Source organism: Coturnix japonica, chromosome 27 (assembly GCF_001577835.2).
Source record: "Coturnix japonica isolate 7356 chromosome 27, Coturnix japonica 2.1, whole genome shotgun sequence".
Taxonomy (NCBI): Eukaryota; Metazoa; Chordata; class Aves; order Galliformes; family Phasianidae; genus Coturnix; species Coturnix japonica.
In genome coordinates this window covers 4,194,148-4,207,319 of record NC_029542.1, presented here as the reverse complement: position 1 = coordinate 4,207,319, position 13,172 = coordinate 4,194,148, and the positions used below count along the sequence as shown (strand labels likewise).

Here is a 13,172-nt window from a genome sequence, read left to right as displayed (position 1 = left end):
TAGAAAATGTGGGTACAAAAGAGTCAGGAAGGTTAAAGCCTGCAGGGGCTGCTCGGGTGGGAGCAGCACTGGCAATGCAAGCACTGAGCTGCAACAGCAGCGGGTGAGAATGAGGTACGTGCCAGAGTTACTCAAGGGCAATAAAACTGGTTTACATCAAAGTTCATAAAAATTCCCTGTAAAAACATTTACAATTGCACAGAGCAGCAGCAAACAGATAAAAGCAAATGCAGGGCTCAGCATGAGCCTCAGCAGGCTGCTCCCCCTGCCATGACACACTTATCTGTGATAAAGTGCAGATAGAGGCCATTCCTGGCCTGTCCCACCCTCCTGTTTGCGGCAGGAAGAGCTGACTGTACAGCCAGTTAAGATCAGGGTAGTGGGAGAAACAAAGGCCTGCACACAATGGTAACAGCACCTTCTTCCTCCAGTAAATACTTCGCCGCACTGAAGGCCTTTCCAGGCATTTCAGTGTGTTAACACCACTCTGTCCATCCCTTCTGCCCACATGCAGACAGCTTCCCAGTGCTGTCAGTGCTCCTGATGGAGCTGGAACCTGCTGGGCAGCATTCCCCCACCCAGGGCTGAATAAAGCATTCAGATCCACAGAAGGGGCTGTGCTCTGCCTCAGGGCAGGCTGCACGTTGTTACTGGGCAAGAGGGATAGTTGTGTGAATGCAGCAGCCTCTGAAACCCAGCTGTCATGTCCCGGGGCTGCAGAACCAGAGTTAATAGGGATAGCACCCAAACTGCACGTACCTGGTGATAAACCCTGTGCCTGAGTCTCTGCACAGCTCTGTTCTGATGCAGCCGCACCATCAGGCGCAGAAAAGCCTGCAATTACTCCATGGGATACGACTCCCTCCCATGTGAGGATACAGATCACCCACATAGGAAAGCAAGCAGTACACGAGTCAGCCTCAAGGCCACATGTTCACAATGAAGGATATTTGATAAAAATGACTAAATTCTAGTTAACTGGCAAAGCAATCTCATCAATTAGAGCTGAAAATGATACATAAATGGGAAAAAAGGACATATCCATCTATATGAAAGATGTTACAAAGCACTGAAATCCAGTGGTTGGTTGGAAGGCTGCTCTCAGGCTGATCCATGGGGCTGCTGCACCAGCTCCTTGGCCAACTTCCATCCTGTGTGTTTATTCTCTAACACTCCCTGTATTTGCCCTGCAGTTTGACTTCTCTCTCTGGACCAAGTGGGTAAAGCATTGATGTGTGCATAGCGCATTTTTACGGGTGAAAAAAGAGCAGACATGCCCTCATGCTTGTGCACATTTCAGTTGGCTTATCTCTCATTCATTGTCTTGGTACTGAACTCAATGCTCGGTCAAACACAGCCCACACCTGGCGCTCCCAGAGCTCGGTGGAAGCACCTGCAGGATGCAGAGCTCTGCCCTGCCCCGGCTGCTGCCACAGCTGCTCATTGTGTCCGTCCTTACAGCAGCGTCTGCTGCAGAGCCCTGGAGGTTTGCAGGGATGAAGGGGTGGTGGGGAAAGAAAGAGAAAGCAGAAGAGATGCAAGAGCCGCTCACTGCTGGGGATGCTGATGGAGGAGCCTGCAGGGATAAAAGCACCATTGCTTTTGAAAATTCACCTTGGAGAATTGGACTTAAACGCTGGAGAAACAACATTTTCATTACTCTCAGAGCCCAGAAAACAACGTGATTGGGTTTCTACTGTTTACTTCCCTCTTTGGTAGTAACAAAAGTACTGAAGGTATAATCAGGCCTTTGTTCCTGCTGCTGCTGACTCCGCAGGTGACACTCAGGGAAGTTTAATGTCTGTCTGCTACAAACGCAGCAACAGTTCCTAGAAAAAGATCCTTGTTCTATGCAAAAAGGGACTCCACACACAGCACATTCTGTCAGATCCTCCCTTGAACTGCTGGCCCAAAAGGAAATGAGATCAAAGAAACAAACAAGATCTGTAACGGAACAGAACAGTTCAGTGGGTTCATCAGCTCAAGGCCCCAGTCCAATCCCCAGAGCACATCAGGGCTAAGGAACCACCAACCCACATCACTGAGGGCACTGACCAAACGCCTCTCCAACACCACCAGGGGATCCATGGATCCCCCTGCCCGGGAAGGCTGCCCAGCAAAGAAACTGTTCCTTCTGAAGGAGGGATTTTTCCTGAGGGAAAGAAAGAAAACAACCGGTAGGACCGTGCTGTGCTAAGGTCCATGCAGCTGTTCACCATGTGGGCTCCTTCCAGGCTCCGTTATCAGCCCACAGTAAGCGATCTAATCACTCCGTGTTTTAAGTCCCCTGAGGCTGCAGAAGCAAGTTGCTGTGTGACTGCGCTGGGGATGCAGCACAGGCTGCAGTGGGGCTGTGGCCATTCCCCTCAGCAGAGCAACACCTCCCCTCAATCCCACCTTCCTCCTCAGCAGCCCAGGGGGAGGGAATCAGCTCCTTGCGTGAAGGTATTTGGGAATGAAACCCAGCTCACTTCTCAGCAACTGACCAATGGGAGGAATTCCTGTGTTGGCAGAGGACTTACGGCCGATAAATTCCACGGGTCTCAGATAACACATTCTGCAGACAACTCCCATTGTCACAGGCATAAAAGAGGTGGGGTGGGAGAAAGGAGCACACATTCCTGCTTCGGGACCACAAACCGCAGCTCACTTCAGGCCCTTGGCATTTCTCCCTATGGCGACTTACAGCTTCAGACAAACCACCTCCTCGGTGGCAGGGGGACCCGGCGGCCGCTCGCTCCGTTTGGGTGGTGGCTCCTTCAGGGCTCCGAGCATCCACGGGGGATCCGGTGGCAGGGGTGTGTCGGTCTCCTCCGCTAGGTTTGTCTCTTCTGGCCTAGGAAGCGGCCTGGGCGGTGGATATGGAGGTGCCTTCAGCAGCAGCTTTAGTGCAGGCTTCGGTGGTGGCTATGGGGGCGGTCTGGGCTCTGGTGATGGTCTCCTCTCAGGGAATGAAAAGACAACGATGCAAAACCTGAATGATCGCCTCGCGTCCTACCTGGACAAAGTGCGTGCACTGGAAGAAGCCAACTCAGATCTTGAAACTAAAATCCGTGAGTGGTACCTAAAACAAGGACCGGGCCCTGCCCGAGACTACAGCCCTTATTACAAGGTTATTGAAGACCTCCGAGACCAGGTAAGTGGTTGTATTTACTAAAAAGCACCCAGGAATGAAGCGTAATCCAAACAGAAAACCTCCCTAGGAAAGGAGCCGGAGGGCAGCGCAGTCTGTGAAAAGGAGGGAGATGAAATGAAAACTCACTCCTTGGTCAGGGCAGGGAAAGAAATGTGCAGCATGAATTCATCTATGATTTGAAGCGTTAAGTTTGGAAGTGGCAGGCAAAAAAGACGCGCTTCTTTGAAGGGATTGCTGCTAAGGAACATTTCCTTCACGGCTTTTCATGATTAATTATCAGAGTCAGTAAACACCAAATCGTTCATTTTAGGGAAAATAATGTGCTCAGAACTTTACCAATGCAGTCTGAACTGAGACTGCTGGCAACACACAAACATGCCATTTATTTTGCAATCATACAGTCCTTGCAGTCACTGCCCTGCTAAGAAAACACGCAGACAGAACCAGTTCTGCCCAGAACTGCACTTTGCGTCCTTTGCTTTTCTCCAGGAAGCACTGGTTGTGCCTCACACCTACAGCAGCTCCTACCCACTGGCCCAGCCAAGGCCTCTCCCTCTGCGAGAGGGGATTCCAGCTTTAAGCCCTTCATAGGACAGAAGTAAGGGGACCGACCCATAGCTGACAGCAGTGGCAGAAGTGCTGTGATCAGTCTGTGCTGTGTATTTGCTACAGATAACCTGATATTTTCCTACTGACACCAAACAAAATGCACTCATCTTTGGTAGAGCTATGGGTGAAATATAATCATAACTCCTCCACCTTTAGCATAAGAAAGAACAGAGTTGTTTCCACCTCAGCAATGAACTCTCACTGATTGCAGATCCTTGCTGCCACCATCGACAACTCCAAGGTTGTCCTGCAGATTGACAACGCCAGACTGGCTGCTGACGACTTCAAGACCAAGTGAGTAAATTCTGACATGGAGACAAAAATCCGTATTGAGGCAAAGGGCAGCGGCTGTGAAAAAGCAAAGGAACGCATGTAAAATCTCTGTATTAACACGACTTTGATCCTGTCATTGCAGCTCAGCCCTTTATGCACTGCTGAAAACATCATCTATACTAGAAAAAATGTTCCACCATGTAAAATACGAGTAGAAAAGTTTCATGTTGGACAACATTTGCTATATTATAGTTCCTATGGTGCCAGACACACCTCTAACAAATAACACATTTCACATTAGCCTGAAGAGTTCTGTTTTGCTTTTTGAAGGTTTGAAACTGAGCAAGCTCTTCGCATGGGCGTGGAGGCCGACATCAACGGGCTGCGCAGGGTGCTGGATGAGCTGACGCTGGCGAGGACCGACCTGGAGCTGCAGATTGAGAACCTGAAGGAGGAGCTGGCCTACCTGAAGAAGAACCACGAGGAGGTAAAGAAAAAGCACTGTGTGGAGTGCCCCAGGATTGCCATGGGCTCTGCCAGTTTCCCAGTGCAGTTGTTTAGAGCCTTGCAGAAAGGAAGGATGGTTCATAATAATCTCATCCACAACTGTGCCCTCTTTTGTCTTCGTCTGTTATGACAAAATAGGAAATGAGTGCCCTGGGAGGACAGGTAGCCGGGCAAGTCAGTGTGGAAGTGGACTCTGCTCCAGGCATTGACCTGTCCAAGATCCTGGCCGATATGAGAGACCAGTATGAACACATGGCGGAGAAGAACAGGAAGGACGCTGAGGCCTGGTTCCACAGTAAGGTATCAAAAGCTTCATTCTAAATAAATGCTAATTTTTAAATCAGAAAGGAAACCAAGTGACTCTGTAACTCACAGAACACCAAAGTGAAAGCCTTATGAGCTCCACTCAGTGGCCCTACGTGTCTCCTGTGGCGTTTTCCCTTTTTCAGACCGAAGAGCTGAACCGTGAGGTTGCCGTCAATACCGAACAACTGCAGAGCAGCAAGTCCGAAGTCATTGACCTGAGACGCACCCTCCAAGGGCTGGAAATAGAGCTGCAGTCCCAGCTCAGTATGGTATGTGAAAATTCGCACTGCATCAACGCAGACACCCTAAAATACATCTGTACTGCTCCTCCTGCAAGCAGCTCAGCATCCCTTCCCTCCCACTGTGCCCACAGAAAGGCGCGCTGGAGAGCAGCCTGGCAGACACTGAAGGGCGTTACGGAGCACAGCTGGCGCAGATTCAGGACATGATTGGCAGCATTGAGCTGCAGCTGGCGGAGCTCCGAGCTGATATGGAGTGCCAGAACAACGAATACAAGATGCTCATGGATATCAAGACCCGTCTGGAGCAGGAGATCGCGACTTACCGGCAGCTCCTGGAGGGCCAGGAGACCCAGTAAGTAACTGCTTGCAGCACAAAGCCATCGTGCTTCAACTCGTGCTGCGTGACCACAGCGCGGTGCTCGTGTGCCACAGCATGGCAGGAAACACAGCTTCAAATACTGCTGGGTTTCTAAAGGTTTTAACAAGCTGTTTTTGTCAGGAGAGAAATTATCTCCCCCCACTGTTTCTTTCACTGCTGTAGCTTACAAAGACATTTCCTATAACGATTCCTTCTCCTGGGATGGAAGGGAGACCAAGGAAATGAACATGAATCTTGTTTTCTGGCCATATACAAAACAATGAGACAATCCGCTGTTGTACATCTGTGCCTCACACAGCATGCAATGTGTTACCTCTCCTTTCAGCTCTCCTCTCTTTGCTTGCAGGTTGTTTGGCTCCCTTTCTGGATCTCCCGGTAAGGACATTTTCTCCTCTAAGAAACCTTTAGTAACAAATTAAGTTCTCATTTCTAAAAAGATGAACAGACACATGAAGGCAATTCCGTCCATTTCAGACTGAGCTGCTGCACTGATCTGTGCCACAGGAAAAGTCACAGTGATGGCTCTGGCCAGAATTCAACAAGTTTGACACATCAAAAGCTATTAGACATCAGGAAAAAATGTCAGACTTTGCCCCTGTAAAACACACAAATCATTCCCCCAGGTGGAAGGATACGAGCAATTGCAGCCTGCCAGCTCAGGGCCATTGTACCAACATGCAACTATGACTGGCTTGTAAAGGTCAGCTGTATTGTAAAAGTGATGCATGATTCAATCAATGCTGTGAAGAACAAAACTTCTGAGAGCAGGGAATGGCAGATGAGACACAATCTAAGCTGAATGGTCTTATGTGTTCTGGTTAAGTAACTGTTGTTTCTTTTTCTCCGTATTTTGCAGACAAAAGAGACAAGCTGACAGATGGAAAATAGCACTGAAAGTCCCATAAATGTCATCTTCAAGATGAGGAGGAAAAAAAGGAATTAAAATGCAGAGGAATCACACTAAACTGATGGAAATTAACTGCACAGAAAATCCTCGCCTACACAAAGTTGAAGTAGTTTGGTTCATTTAGCAGTGATTAATTTGTAGACTAGGTTAGGTTTTTAATTGTTTCTTTCTTGTTCTGAAATGCTGTATCTACTCCAATAAAGATGATCTTGCAACCTCAGCCCCTGTTTGGTCACTGTGCAGTCGCTGCTGAAGCAGGACAGCAGCCAAAGCAAGACGCAGCTGCTGCCCCAGCACAGCCCTCCTGGGGGAGATGCCCTGCAGTGGCTGTGCACCCAATGGATGCTTACTTCAGGCCATCAGAAATCAGTTATTTCACTCCCAGCCGTCACTCCAGAAGCTTACAGCCAAGGAAACATCTTTGGGCTTGTGTCAAAAGAAAACCAGGGCTACAGTCCAGGCCTCCAGCCCAATTCCTCACCAGGGGCACTCGGCTCCTCTGGGACACAGCAACAAACCCTCCATCACTTCTCTCCTCAGTCCTGGGAGGGAATACATTCTTTCATTCTTTTTTGTAGGTCCTCCCAGATTAATGAAGTGTTTGCACAGCGAGGAGCAGCACAGAGCTGCAGATCTGCTCTGTCAGGGCTGGGTAATCCTCTCCAGGTGAAGGGGCTGGAGCTGGGCTTGGCTCTGCACTGACTCAGCTGACCCAGCAGCAGCATCTGTCACGTCCTGACACACAAGTCCCAGCTTAGCCCCTGGAAATCCAGCTCTATAGTGTTTGACAGCAGCCTGACTATGACATGAAGAACTGACAGCAAAAAAAAGACAGTCCTGAGAAATACAAATCAGCAAAGACATGGAGGGGAGGGCAGGACGGGGCTGAGCAGGACCCTGATACAGCTGATGGTGGTTTTGCTGGTTTGTGTGTGTGTGTTTCTTACATTCTACCTGGAATCTGATCTTGCCTACTGCAGGATCGCTCCATCCATCACTCCCGCACACTGCCATGACAGGGGGCTTAAAGAAACTTCTTTGTCTTTGGGAGAGTTTGCCCCAACTTGTCCCTGAGGTTCTGCCTCTCACAGATACGCACATTTGGCAGCTGCACACAACTATTAATCTGCCCCAAAGCAAAACTGAAGTGCTATGGCAAAGGTCCAAGCTCTGTTTGAAACATGTTTCCACAGCAATGAAATAACCTGCCTTTGCCACTCAGCTGCAGTACGAGTGGACAGGCTCACAGGGCACCCAGGCTGTGTATCGCTGCTAGATTTTTGGTGCCTATTGAGCCTAAGAGCAGCCCCCACACCAAGGCTGCTCTCTGCTGTGAGGTGGTGCCTGGGGAACAACCACACCTCAAACCCCCCATGTCCCCCCCATGTCCTCACCCCTTGTCACAGCAGAAGCCGCACCCCTCCTTCACCCCAGCTGCCACCCTATGGGCAGAGAGCTGCGTTCTGCCCACTAAATCCCCTCTTGCCACACTCCTCACACAGCCATTGTCCCCGCTGACACACCCTGAGCACTGAGCGAGCAGGTCATGCTGCTGGGCATCCCCCAGCCTCGGTTTCTCATGAGCTCACAGTGCGGGTCAGAATCTGGGTTAGCAATGAATGGCCTCCCAGTGCCACTCACCAACAGTCAGAACTGAAATGCACTGCACTGGAGACTCACTTTGCATGGAAAATGAACGATGCTTTGTCAGTGGCTCCCAAACCTTCCAGTCATTACCCACTCCACAGTGCAGATCATTGTGCACACATCAGCCCCGCACTGAACACCTCCATGCAAAGCTCTGCTGGTTCAGGTTTGCCAAAAGCAACAGGAGCTTCATCCTCCTGCGCTCTTAATGGAACGACTCCATTCTCCTATTGCCCTTCTCACCCATTGCACAAGCCTTATAAATGCATTAAACGTGCCCGTCTCCCATAGGGGATGCCGCCCATTCCTCACACAGAGCCACGGTTGTGTCCTTTTTGTAACAGAAATTCAGATGCCAACATTTAAATACAAATTCTGAGCAAGGAATGGTAATAAAAACATGGAAAATTCAATTCCAAATTTGTGCTGGGAAAAAGAATATAGAGAGAAAGAAGAAATAATGGTGACATGAGTATTTCTGTGCGACCTGCACTTTTCCATTGATTGCTGTATGTTTCTTAAATCAAACTCCATCTGGGGAAAAGCAATGTTTCTGCACATAGCTGCCTGCTGTGAGTGGGTAAATGGGCGCGGTTCAACCTGCTTTGTTTTTCCTTTCTGGATTGTCAGAAAAGTAAAGCCCGGGCTTCAGAACTATAGCCCGAAGAAAAACACAATCTGAATCATCCCCTTCGTTTAATTAAAAGAAAAACCCAAGCCTTAGCCCTTGAGATGTGCAGCCAGCTCCGTGTGTAAGGAATGTCATCATAATTGGCCTCACCCTGAGGGAGGAGAATCTTTGGAGGGAGGGTTGCAGCTTGGGTTTGTCTCCTAACACCCTATCTGGTGGCTATAAAAGAAGCACCAGGGCACCCAAGGCACACGCTTTCCTGCTCTGCACTTTGCTGAGTACCCAGCTCCTCCTGTGCTGCAGCCATGACGACTTACACCGTGCAGAACTCCTTTGCTAGCGGTGCTGGGGGCTTTGGGGCTGCTGGCAGCGGCAGCTCCCGCATGTCCTCAGTGCGGGTCGGGGGCTCCTACCGCGCCCCGAGCATCCACGGGGGCTCTGGGGGCCGGGGAGTCTCTGTCTCGAGGTTCGTCTCCTCCGTAGGAGGCGGTTATGGGGGTGGATCCTGCGCCGGGTTTGGCGGCGGTTTCGGAGGAGGTTACGGCGGCTTTGGTGGAGGTGCAGTCTGCGGCTTGGGTGGAGGAGCTGGCTTTGGTGGAGGCTTTGATGCTAGCTGTGCCTTTGGTGGAGGTGATGGCCTCCTTTCTGGCAATGAAAAGATTACGATGCAGAACCTGAACGACCGCCTGGCCACGTACCTGCAGAAGGTACGAGCTCTGGAAGATGCAAATGCAGAGTTAGAAGTCAAAATCCGTGACTGGTACCAGAAGGAAGCTCCCACCAGCCCAGCCCGAGACTACAGCAACTACTACAAGATCATTGAAGAGCTCCGAGAGAAGGTATGATGTTCACAAGTAGGGGAGTTAAAAGAATGCATTGGAGTTGTGGAAATGCAATGTGCACATCTCTGAAATCAAGGGAAACAATTAGAAAATCAATCTGGAATTCTTCAAACTAAAGCTCCCTGTGGTTCTGAGCAGACCAACCATTCTAATTCTTCTTAATTTAAAAAGCAAAGGTTGCATCCTGAAAATGAGATGGTTTCTGCAATTAAAACAGTTGTAGAAGGTAACAACATGGCAAAATGGGCTCAGATCACAGAATTCAGTGTTTTGTTTCTGTTTTTCTGACTGTCAGATCCTCGCAGCCACTATCGACAATTCCAGAGTTGTTCTGGAGATCGACAACGCCAGGCTGGCTGCAGATGACTTCAGACTGAAGTAAGTTGCCCTCTCTCTCCTTTTCTCGTTCTCAGAGCAGCTTTCTGAGGTGCAGTATCTCCTCTTATCCAGGAAATAAAGTTCTTCAGCCACTGAAAGATGTATTTCCAAATTACAGAGAGATGCTTTTCATCAATGACTTCTAATGAAAAATCTCTGGCCAAACAAAAAATGATGTGATGAAGGGTCAGAACACAGTGACCAGATCACTGGGCTGCTCATAGATACAAATAAATCACGTCTTGTTTTTTTAGTGATGCTCTTAACTATTGTGGTAGCCTGAATCACAGGCAAAAAGACAACAGGAATAGTTTGGGGTTTTTGACTTAAGGCTCCACTGCACACAGACCGGTGCATCTGCCAACGCTTGTTTCTTTGTAACGCTGCAGGTATGAGAATGAGCTGTTCCTGCGCCAGAGCGTGGAGTCTGACATCAATGGGCTGCGCAGGGTGCTGGACGAGCTGACCCTGTCCAGGGCCGACCTGGAGATGCAGATCGAGAGCCTGAAGGAGGAGCTGGCCTACCTGAAGAAGAACCACGAGGAGGTGAGTGTTGTTAGAGGTGCAGAGGGAAAATTACTTCCCTTGGAATTTATCGAATAAAATCAGAATGGCAACATTACTAAGGACATGCTACATAGCACTGCATGGACTGCTGCTGGCAGAAAGCATGGCAGGATACAGAGCATAATCTCTTTTGTGTCCCCCACCTCTTGCCCATGCAGGAAATGAAGGAGTACTCCAATCAGCTCAGTGGAACAGTCAATGTGGAAATGGACGCTGCTCCTGGCATCGACCTGACCAGGATCCTCTCGGAGATGAGGGAGCAGTACGAGGCTCTGGCTGAGAAGAACCGTAAGGATGCTGAGGCGTGGTTCCTCACTCAGGTATGGTTATGTCAGCAGACATTGAACTGGGGCGCTGCCTCATCACTGCTGCTGCAGCAGAAGGGATAAGCTTAACATTTATTTGCATTTAATTTTGCACGTGCTTTTTTCTTTCCTTTCAGACTGATGAGCTGAACCGTGAAGTTGCCACCCACACTGAGCAGATACAGACCAGCAAATCGGAGATTACGGAACTGAGACGCACGGTGCAGAGCCTGGAGATCGAGCTGCAGTCACAGATGAGCATGGTATGGAGCTGTGCCCAGCACAACACAGGCCACTGCCAGAAGCTTCCCCTGCCCCCTCCCCCCCCTTGCTTCCCCTTAGGTTCTATCTGTGGGATGAATCCGTATGACAACCCGTTCTAATGTCTTCCTGCATTAGAAAGCTGGACTGGAAGCCAACCTGCGAGATACAGAAGGACGATACTGCGCACAGCTGGCACAAATCCAGAACCTCATCACCAGTGTTGAGGAACAACTGAGTGAAATCAGATGCGACATGGAACGCCAGAACCAGGAGTACAGAATGCTCATGGACATCAAGAGCCGCCTGGAGCAGGAGATCGCCACGTACCGCCAGCTGCTGGAGACCCAGGACTCTCAGTACGTTACTATATCCTAATCCGGTGATGGTTAGATAAGGTTAATAACAGGGCACATTGTAAAGCAGTAATTTGTGGTTGTTAGGCTGACTCCAGATTACTAAATTACACTGATTGCATACACAGCCTGCTGAGCGCTGGCAACACGGATGCTCGGCAACATCCCGGGAGCTGCTATCAGTTAAACTACATCTGCAGATCAGTTGTGTGATAATTTGAAACTATAAATGCAGGCATGTTGACTGCAGTGTACTACAGAAGGCACCAGGCCCCATACACGTCTCATGTAATCCTCTTGCTGGGCTGGAATCACTGCCTTCAGCCTAACAAAGCACTCACAAGTTTGCTCCCAGGATCTTTCTCTTGTTTTTCTGCACTTGTGCACAAAGGTGGAAATATTTGTCATCACACACCCAGAAGCTATAATAGGATTGCATATAGACCACAACTGACATTAAGTCTAACATTTACTGCCCCTTTCTTGTGCTGATCTACACAAGGAATTACTTCTATTTCTGAGAGGGAATCAGCCCCTTATGCTGCTTCTAGATTATGACATTTTGAGACAAATCAGGGCTAACAAGTGGTCTCACTGATGGCCATGTTTTCTATAGAGTATATAGCAGTGCCCTTCAGAGCCCTGACATGAGCACAGGTAACAGCAGAGTAAGGGCTGACTGTGAGGTCTCAGCTATGCACACACAGCACTTCCCAATTGTGTCAGTGGACAAACTCAGTGCTGGTCATTGACCAAAGTTCTCTTCTTTTCTGCAGGATGTCAGGAGTGAACCCTAAGGATGGTAAGTAAAAAATGTGACTTGAGGGGTGGGAAAGAGTTCAAGCAATAGAATTAAATACATTTTTTTGCTGGTATTTCTTCTCAGTGACACATTGTATTCTCTTTGCAATGACACCTTCTTTCCCATCAGGAGAGGAAAGCACAACACTTTATCTTATTTTATGTGCACTTTTGACCCCAGTAGCTTGCAGAATGATTGCACTGACTGCTCTAAAACATGGCAATCTCACAGAGATTCCTCACTTCCTCCACTGATTCATACAACCTGCGAGAGATCCAAATCTGCCCTGCAGTGTGCACTGCTTATATCTTTACCTCTCCTGTTTCATAACCGGGAAGCTTTACTGGATGTGGATCAGGAAGGGAAGATGAGGTGCAGAGGCAGCTCCTCCTCTGCTGTGTGGGAGAAAAATCTTGCCAGGAAATGAAAAAACAAAGAAACATTGTGTGGCTCTTCTGTATGTTGGCAACGTGCCTTTTCCCATAAGGTTGATGATCTTTTTTTCTCCTGCCACAGCAAGTGCTGCTGGAAGAGCCCGTGGGGGCACAGAAGATGAGGGAAGGTCCGGTCGTGACAGGAGATTCCAATAAAGAAATACCGAATCCTCTCTTGCAATGACACCACCTGCGCTGGACCAGCTATAAGAAGGGCAGCCCAACCACTGGCTAATGCTTACAGAAACGTGTTGTTACTTTTGCTAGAACACAAGAATGTAACCCAAAAAGCTTCATGTCTTTCCTCAAATTTCTCTCCCTTTCTATGCAATCATTTGGCTCCATTGATCAGAGACATCTGCTCGTTTCTGTACGGTGTCCTTATGAAAGCCCCTACACAATAAAGTTTCTCTCCTGCTTCTGCAAATGAATTTGGTCTGATGTTGTTTTTCTGCAGTCCCAGCCCTCCCTGCATCCCAACATGCTGTGTGACATGTAGGTACCTCCATGTATAACGGCAGCACAACCTGAAGAGCCATTAGAAAGGCAGTGATAAAAGGACAGATATGAAGTGCCATCGGGTTCTCCCA

General features: G+C 48.9%; 2 protein-coding genes across 2 annotated transcripts; both read left to right on the top strand.

Moving 5' to 3' along the window:
* The first annotated feature begins 2,554 nt into the window (after nt 1-2,554).
* Nucleotides 2,555-6,579, top strand: LOC107325235 (keratin, type I cytoskeletal 19). Its single transcript, XM_015885893.2, has 8 exons — nt 2,555-3,136; nt 3,957-4,039; nt 4,349-4,505; nt 4,664-4,825; nt 4,975-5,100; nt 5,205-5,425; nt 5,799-5,827; nt 6,309-6,579. Exons 1-8 carry the CDS (start codon nt 2,675-2,677, stop codon nt 6,338-6,340), a joined length of 1,272 nt encoding a protein of 423 aa, XP_015741379.1. The 5' UTR covers nt 2,555-2,674; the 3' UTR covers nt 6,341-6,579.
* A 2,296-nt stretch (nt 6,580-8,875) lies between these two features.
* LOC107325286 (keratin, type I cytoskeletal 15-like) lies at nt 8,876-13,013 on the top strand. Its single transcript, XM_015885983.2, has 8 exons — nt 8,876-9,476; nt 9,775-9,857; nt 10,247-10,403; nt 10,583-10,744; nt 10,867-10,992; nt 11,129-11,349; nt 12,123-12,148; nt 12,665-13,013. Exons 1-8 carry the CDS (start codon nt 8,943-8,945, stop codon nt 12,736-12,738), a joined length of 1,383 nt encoding a protein of 460 aa, XP_015741469.1. The 5' UTR covers nt 8,876-8,942; the 3' UTR covers nt 12,739-13,013.
* The last annotated feature ends 159 nt before the right edge of the window (nt 13,014-13,172 follow it).

Bases quoted from the DNA above. Each gene is read 5' to 3' on its own strand.
- LOC107325235 (XM_015885893.2), top strand. From the start codon at position 2,675: ATGGCGACTTACAGCTTCAGACAAACCACCTCCTCGGTGGCAGGGGGA. The intron at 4,506-4,663 runs GTAAAGAAAAAG...ATGACAAAATAG, and splicing joins TGAAGAAGAACCACGAGGAG to GAAATGAGTGCCCTGGGAGG. The intron at 5,101-5,204 runs GTATGTGAAAAT...CTGTGCCCACAG, and splicing joins TGCAGTCCCAGCTCAGTATG to AAAGGCGCGCTGGAGAGCAG.
- LOC107325286 (XM_015885983.2), top strand. From the start codon at position 8,943: ATGACGACTTACACCGTGCAGAACTCCTTTGCTAGCGGTGCTGGGGGC. The intron at 9,477-9,774 runs GTATGATGTTCA...TCTGACTGTCAG, and splicing joins TTGAAGAGCTCCGAGAGAAG to ATCCTCGCAGCCACTATCGA. The intron at 12,149-12,664 runs GTAAGTAAAAAA...CTCCTGCCACAG, and splicing joins AGGAGTGAACCCTAAGGATG to CAAGTGCTGCTGGAAGAGCC.